This window comes from Parasteatoda tepidariorum, chromosome 9 (genome assembly GCF_982258835.1).
Source record: "Parasteatoda tepidariorum strain Cologne lab strain chromosome 9, Ptep-v5.0, whole genome shotgun sequence".
Taxonomy (NCBI): domain Eukaryota; kingdom Metazoa; phylum Arthropoda; class Arachnida; order Araneae; family Theridiidae; genus Parasteatoda; species Parasteatoda tepidariorum.
In genome coordinates, this window is record NC_141763.1 from 30,539,808 (window position 1) to 30,548,243 (window position 8,436).

Sequence of the window (8,436 nt, forward strand, 5' to 3'; positions counted from 1 at the left end):
TTTAACATAATCTTCATATTTTAAAATAAAGCCAAATAGTTTCAAGATGAATAATTATTTCAAATTATTTAAGGCATGAAATTTGTAATGGCACAATTACAAAAACCATTATGCCCATTGTAAGAGATTCTTATCGAAATAGGAAAAAAAAATATCCCACACATTTCTTACGATCAATATCCAACTATGTCTTAAACAAATTATTTTTTATAATATTTTTAGACACATATTTTAGTTCTATATTTAAATAATCTAAAAAGGGCCACACTCGCCCCCTCAGAATTTCCAGGTCACAGCAATTTTTAATCTTTCTAGTGTTAATCAATGAACGATGTCTCACACATGAGGCTTCATGCCGGAAGGATGAAAATAGTGTCGATAAATAAGATTGATATGATAATATATTATCATACAGAGTTTTTATTTTAAAAAAATTTCCACATTTTATGAGTAAGGTACTACTTACACTATGAATTAAGCTCTTAAATCTATTTTCTGTAAAAATTATTTATCACATACATAAAATTTATATCCAGTATGAAGACAAAAAGTAAATTTAAAAGAATTTTCTGTGAGAAAGTTTTATCACACACACACTGCTTGATTAAGGTTCCACTCTTGTATGAATAACATATTGAATATTTCAATTTCTTTTACATAAACTAACATTATAGAAAGTGTTCAAAATTTATTGCAGATTGTAAGATTAAGGTTTAACTCAAGTATCAGAAAGATGAGATACTATGCATGTCCAGGTGAGAAAGATAGTCCTAATTTAAATCAAAGATTACTAATCAGAATTATTTACGTTTGAAAGATCTCTCACATACACTGCATGGAAAAAAAAAGTTTATCTTAAGTAGAAATAAAAAAATTATTAATTAAATTTCTTCATCTAGAGAATATTTTGTCACACACACTGCATGAGTTCCACGATGAATAAGAAGGTGTCTAGTTAAATTAGGCTTTGAAGTGAAAGATTTATCACAAACACTACAAGAGTAAGGCTTCTTTCCAGTATGAATATCATAATGCTCATTTAAATTGTTTTTCTGTGCAAAAGATTTATTACACACACTGCATGAATATGGCTTCACTCCGGAATGAAGAAGAATGTGTTTATTTAAACTAGATTTCAATGTAAAGGATTTATCACACACACTACAGGAATATGGCTTCTCTCCAGTATGAACAACAGAATGTTCTTTCAAGCCTTTTTTATGAGTGAAACATTTATTACACACACTACATGAATAAGGCTTTTCTCCAGTATGAAGAATGTAATGTCTTTTTAAACACCTTTTATGTGTGAAAGATTTATCACACACACAGCATGAATAAGATTTCTCTCCACTGTGAGTAAGAGAATGTTGACATAAAGTAGATTTATGGGTGAAAGATTTATCACACACATTGCATGAATGAGGCTTTTCTCCTGAATGAAGAAGAAGGTGTTTATTTAAACCAGACTTCTGGGTGAAAGATTTGCTACACACATTGCATGAATAAGGTTTCTCCCCAGTATGAATAACAGAATGATCATTTAAACTTCGTTTATGTGTGAAACATTTATCACACACACTGCATGAATACGGTTTTTCTCCACTATGAACAAGATAGTGTTGGTGTAAATTAGATTTATAAGTGAAAGATTTATCACACACATTGCATGAATAAGGCTTCGCTCCAGTATGAAGAATATTGTGTTTATTTAAACCAGACTTCTGTGTGAAAGATTTATCACATACTCTGCATGAATATGGTTTTGCTCCAGTATGAACAACAAAATGAGAATTTAAATATCTTTTATGTGTGAAACATTTATCACACACATTGCATGAATAAGGTTTCTCTCCATTATGAGCAAAATAGTTTTTATTTAATTTGCTCTGAGTTGTATTAGAGTTTTTACTCATTCTGCACGAATAAGTTCTTTATTTTTATGAGCAAGAGGAATTGAATGAGCTAGTTACGTGAATGTTTTACAACTGCATTAATAAGACTTCATTCAATATGAAATAGAATGTTAATGATAAGTGACCTTCTGCTGCAAAATTATTTGATTGCAGGGTCCTACTCCATCTGTAGACGGTTTTATGAACAGCTTTTCTGCTTACGACACGAATATATTTGTTTATTTAAATCATATCTCTAAGAAGTATTATTCTTCACAAATTTTCTGTAGTATAAAAGTCATATTATTATCTCTTTTTGAGCAAGTTTTACTGCATCATATACTCAGCCTCTCCTTCTATTGTTTTTTACAGTATGAACACGTTTCCCATTAAGACCAAGAATAACACCTATTTCCAGTGTACACCATAAAATATTATTTTTCAGCATTAATACTAGAAATTTTTCAAAGCTTAACATAAATAGGGTATGTTTCTTTCAGCCTTGAAAGTCGAAAAATAATTAATTAATGAATGAAAAGTAATGAATTTTTTAAAAATATTCATTAAATAGAAGTTTCTACTTCTTTTCTTGAAGAATGTTGACAAACGAGCATTTATCAGCTCTTTTCTGATTTGCGCTTATAGCTCGCTTATCAATTACATTTGATTGCAGAAAAGTGCGACAAGTTGTGCGCATAAGCTTATAGCTCTGTATTTTCTTTACACTCTTATTAATTACGTTAGGATATTGTTGCTGTTGTAGTTCATTTACGTGGCACTAAATATGTTATTGGCGACGGTCTGGAAAGCATCCCTGAGGATGATCCGAAGACATGCCATCACAATCGGTGGCATGTCTTTGGAGACGGTGGGGCACCCCCCTTTGGTAGCGCGACGACCTGCACGCGAAGTCGAGCACTTTACGGTAGAACAGTTTAACGAGGATCAATACCGCACACCCTCGGTCCCTACGCAGACTAATTCAAGTGGTCACCCACCCGTACACGGACTGCAGCCAGTGATGCTTGACTTTGGCGATCTGCTGGGAGCCGTGTCTTAACGATCAGTTCACTGCGGGACGCATTAGGATATTGAGATGAGTGGATGGGTTTTACAATACATGGTAGATAGTATGTAAGTACTTTACTTACATGGAACTGGAGATGCATAATAGGATATTGGTTACTGTCTGGGAAACATCCCTGAGGATGATTCAAAGGAACACCATCACAATTTTGATCATCTGCAGAAGAGATCTCATTTGTAAGGCCACTTTCTCAATTTTGCCACATATCTGAAGGGGAAGGAAATTTTTTCCAGATCCTTGTACCCATGGTACTGCTCAGCAAACGACCAAAGGACTTTCCAGGTATTCCATGGATATTTAGAGCATGTTTATTGCATGTACTCGGTGGGTTTTGGTGCAGTCGAGGATCGAGCCCTGACTCCTCTGTACAGGAGCTCGATTTGCTGAGCAGGGCCTTACTTCTAAAATCACTGATCTGCTTCACCTTTCTATTACATTCTGTGGGCCTTTCCATTATTTTATTACTTTGTAAATATATTATTTGGATAGAATTAGTCAAACTAAGACATTTTGAATTTGTCCCAAAGATAAAGTTCTCTCTCTTTTTACTTTCTGCCACATAAGGTCTTAATAGCAGGGGAAAAAAGAAGGATTTATGAGTCGAAGAACGACCTTGTGCAATTCGGATTATTGTAATTTTTTTTGTTGCTCCATTGTATTATGCTTCGGTTCAATAAATGTTCATATAATTTACCCCATATCGTATGTGAGCGTTCTTTTTGAAGAGAAGGCTGGATAGTTGATATCAGTGATTAAGTAATAACTACGCAGTGAGAGATTCATAGAACCCTTGTTGTTGCTGATCCTCATCTGGCCTGATGAAGAGGAGTAGAGTAAATGTCTTCCCAGAGAAATCCTAGACAGTCCAGGATATGATCGGTGGAAGCCCGGTGTATATGGCATTTAGGGCAGAGGGGGTAGATTTTAGTTCCTTCAGAAAATAGCAAACCTTTTAGATGACCGGTAGCTAGGTAGGTGAGGGTGGGAAAACCCATGAACTAGATGAATGGGCCAAACAAAACCTGAAAGGAAAGGGGCTATGTTTGACAACTTGCTAATTCACACTCATTTTTCTCAGGAAAGCAACTATAGAGCTATGTCCACGGTATTCAGGACTCAAGGATATTCTATCTAGGCACAAAATTTTAAAGAAAAAGTTTCAAATAAAATACATCAGGGCTTTTTCTTTTCATCATTAGTCAATCTTGAGGAATATTCACTTTAGTTAACCGTAGTTCAGTTAAATGTTTCAATTTTTATATGTATTTTCGATGCTCTAAAATGATACTTATAATTTTTAGTTTTCCTTTAGGAAAAAAAAAATTAAATTTATTGCTTTTAAAATTATACTTTGCTACTAATATTCTTATTTTGATAGTTCGAAAATTATTTTTTGTTACAATTTAAAGAAATATTAAATGAAAATGCGTACTACACTAATATCAGTCTTTGTAATCAGCAACCATTTTAGAACATTGTATGTATATATTTGAATTTTTTATATATTTGAGTAGTTTAGCTTACTCCGTTTTTGAAAATACTACACCAATATAAATATTCTATTGAATAAGCAGAAATTTTTTTTCAGTTAGAATAGTTATGTGCATAAATGCATTATAAATGTGTGTCAAGTGGATAGCAAGGAATTTTGTAGTAAAAATTATATGTAGTTGTAAATTTAAATGGGTATAAATGGACGAAAATAAACCACTACTTTATTTTTTATTTCGCATTTAGTTTTTTCAAAAAATTTACAAAAAATTATTAAAAATCCTTTTACAGCACTATCAATATAAACATTTAATAGCACAAAAATAAATTGCAATGATCGGTAATTTTCAGACCATAAGATTTCAAAATCATTTTTTGCCAAAATCTTAATTTATATTTTTAATTTTTATTTATTAATTTTTTTAAGAATGTGAAGGGCACTGTTTCTTGTTGATAGGTGGGTGTTGGTTCTTTTGAGCCTATGCTGCTAAATTTCTAATATATATTTTTTTTTAATCCAAAAATCAGTCTGCAATAAAAACATAAAATTATACTTTACAATGCACCTAAAAAACATAAATTTTATGATTAGGACGAAAAAAAACATGATTAGCCATTGAATCAGTAATAAATCGGAAGAAAAAACATCCAGATGAGTTGTTTTGAAATCTCCAAATAAAGTGATCAAAAGACATTCTCTTCATAATAAAGTCAATTTTCAAAATGTAAAATGGAGATCTGAAATTTAAACAGAGTTGCAGAAAATGAAATAAAATAATAAATTTTTTTATTTAAATCCTTAAAAAAAAAAAAAAAAAAACAGGCTTTTTTAATGTTTTTACATTTATTACTAAAGAATCTAATGTTTCATCACAAAAGTGTATTAAACTACAAGAGATCACTCACATACTGCATGGGGCTTCTTTTCACAATGACGAAGACAGTGTTTTGTTAAATATGATTGCCTTGAGAATGCTTTACAACACACGTTGCATGAATAAGGTTTCTCTTCACTGTGAACAACAGAGTGTTTATTTAAATAAGATTTACGTGAGAATGCTTTGTCACACACACTACATGAGAAAGGTTTTTCTCCACTATGAACAAGAGAGTGCTCATTTAAATCTGGTTTCCGTGAAAAAGATTTACCACACACATTGCATGAATAAGGTTTCTCTCCAGAATGAAGACGGAAATGTATATTTAAATGAATTTTCCGAGAGAATGTTTTATCACACACGCTGCATGAATAAGGTTTCTCTCCAGTATGAAGAACATAATGGATATCTAAACTTCTTTTACGTGTGAAAGATTTATTGCACACACTGCAAGAATAAGGTTTCTCTCCTGTGTGAGAAAGATAGTGCTCATTTAAATCAGCTTTCCGTGTAAAAGATCTATCACACACACTGCATGCAAAACGCTTCACTCCTGTATGAACAAAAAAGTGACTATCTAAATGAGTTTGACGTGAGAATGTTTTATCGCACACACTGCATGAAAAAGGTCTTTCTCCAGTATGAAGAAAAGAATGATTATCTAAATAAGATTTCTGAGTGAAAGATTTATTGCAAACACTGCAAGTAAAAGGTTTTTCTCCAGTATGAACTAAATAATGCTTATCTAAACGAGTTTGATTTGAGAATGTTTTATCACACATATCACACGAAAAAGGTTTGTCGCCAGTATGTACTAAAATGTGATTATCTAAATGAGTTTGGCGTGAGAATGTTTTATGACATTCATCACACGAAAAAAGTCTTTCTCCAGTATGAATAAAAAAGTGATCATCTAAATAAGATTTTTGTGTAAAAGATTTATTACAGACACTGCAAGAAAAAGGTTTTTCTCCAGTATGAACAAAATAGTGCTTATCTAAACGAGTTTGGCGTGAGAATGTTTTATTGCACAGATGACATGAAAAAGGTCTCTCTTTAGTATGAACAAAAGAGTGGCTATCTAAATATGCTTGACGTGAGAATGTTTTATCACAGACACTGCATGAATAAGGCTTTGCTCCAGTATGAACAGCATAATGTTCATTTAAACTTCTTTTATGCGTGAAACGTTTATCACACACACTGCATGAATATGGTTTCTCACCCGTATGAACAACAGAATGTGCCATTAAATTAGTTTTCCTTGAGAATCTTTTATTACACACACTACATGAAAATGGCTTCTCTCCAGTATGAACAAGAATGTGATAATTTAAACTAAATTTCTTAGTGAAAGATTTACCACACAAATTACATGAATAAGGTTTCTCACCGGTATGAACAAAACAATGATTTTTTAAATAAATTTTATTTTTGAATGTTTTATAACATACATCGCATGAATAAGGTTTTTCTTCAGAGTTGTTTAAATTAGGCTTATCTGAGTTAGAGTTTCCAGACATATTACACAAATAAGATTTTCAAAAATGTGAACCAAGGAAGGTTTATGTAAACTTAAAATCTAGTTGAATGTTTTAGTATAACATATTCTGAACAAGTAAAACTTTTCATCAGAATGAAAGAAGGTGTTAAAATACAATTTCATTTATCAAATTTTCATGCGCACACTATGAAAAAGTCTTTTTTACAGCAACAACACTATTATGTTAGTTTTAACTTATTTTGCTGTATATACTAGTCAATTTAAATAATACACCTGCATAATTACGTTTCATCACACTAGCAAAAAAAAAACTCTTACTTTCAGGTTGAATAAAAAAAAAATTTCGATAAATTTTATTTGCAAATTTTTCTTTCCAAAACAAAAAACTATTTATTCAGTAAATTTGAAGGAAGTTCAGCAAGTTGGAATCCCTAAATCAAAACACAGTAGGAATAGGTAAATCGTTAAAAATCGCGTATTAAAAATAAAAACATGCAGTAAAAAAAGCGATAAATGAAGTGAATTATTAGTTTATTACCGTAGTCAAAATTATATTAACAAAATCTAAAATTTTTATTGTTTTGTTCTGTAACGTTTTACACTCACTCTTTTTGCTCGATTGTAGAATAGCTGGTAGATGAGGCCTGAGAAAATTAACTGTCTTGAATGCCGAACTTTATATCACACCTCTGCTTTGGTGGTTAGCAGAAATGAATGAACGCCAAGTGAATTTAATTGCCAAGAGCTTGGTTGAAGGAATTTTGAACGGAAATGGAGGAAACGTTTGAATGGAAATAATGAAACGAAATTGCGAAAAGATATATATTTTTGTTAAAAGTAGTTAACAAGAGTATCTGCATTATTCTTAAAATCAAGAATATCTACAATATCCTTAGCAATAAAAGAAATTTGGGGCTTACGACTTATTGTGAATTATGAACTATAACTAAAATTTGATTTCTCAGGAACGAAATATATATACCATTATACGATTATATATTATATATACGATTATATAACTATACGATTGACTTCGTTCAAATTTTGCATTTTGACAAGAAAAATTGCTTACTTTAAAATAGTGTAAAAAAATTTTCCCTTGCAAATTCCAAATTTTTTCGACTATTTTTGAATAAAATAATAAAAATTTATAAATATAAACTAAAAGTTATTTTTTTTTTGTGCATGAAATTATTTTTAGATATGCGAATTTTATAATTGTGTGTAAAATTTTTTCACTTCGCTTAAAAAGTTCTCGAAATAGGGGGGAATACGCCTTAAGAAAAATTAACATAAATGTGTCTAAACTTATTTTTTGGATCGCTTCCCTATTGGGATCATATTTCGCAGATTGTACAATCTGCCCTTCGCAGATTGTACAAACTATAGGGGTACCCACGTGGGTACCCCTATAGTTTGGAGGTTAGAAATCTGAATCCGTCAAATAGGGTATCTTAATTCAGAGAAAGTACCTCTTTGTGTCATATTTCGTAATTTAAAAGATCAACCGATAATCGCTAATTAATTAGCATATTTGAGATCACTTCCTCAAACCATTGAGTCCTTGAACGAGAAGATCCG

At 31.4% G+C, this 8,436-nt stretch overlaps 2 protein-coding genes across 2 annotated transcripts; both read right to left on the reverse strand.

Annotated features, from left to right (window-relative positions):
• Positions 1-385: 385 nt before the first annotated feature.
• LOC110281921 (uncharacterized) lies at positions 386-2,707 on the reverse strand. The gene has a single exon (XM_021144523.4). The coding sequence runs from the start codon at positions 1,914-1,916 to the stop codon at positions 882-884; it is 1,035 nt and encodes a 344-aa protein (XP_021000182.2). The 5' UTR covers positions 1,917-2,707; the 3' UTR covers positions 386-881.
• A 2,536-nt stretch (positions 2,708-5,243) lies between these two features.
• LOC147803476 (uncharacterized) lies at positions 5,244-7,595 on the reverse strand. The gene has a single exon (XM_087151170.1). The coding sequence runs from the start codon at positions 6,872-6,874 to the stop codon at positions 5,372-5,374; it is 1,503 nt and encodes a 500-aa protein (XP_087007296.1). The 5' UTR covers positions 6,875-7,595; the 3' UTR covers positions 5,244-5,371.
• Positions 7,596-8,436: the final 841 nt, after the last annotated feature.

Excerpts from the sequence above, each read along its gene's own strand:
- LOC110281921 (XM_021144523.4), bottom strand. The coding sequence starts at position 1,916 with ATGAGTAAAAACTCTAATACAACTCAGAGCAAATTAAATAAAAACTAT.
- LOC147803476 (XM_087151170.1), bottom strand. The coding sequence starts at position 6,874 with ATGTCTGGAAACTCTAACTCAGATAAGCCTAATTTAAACAACTCTGAA.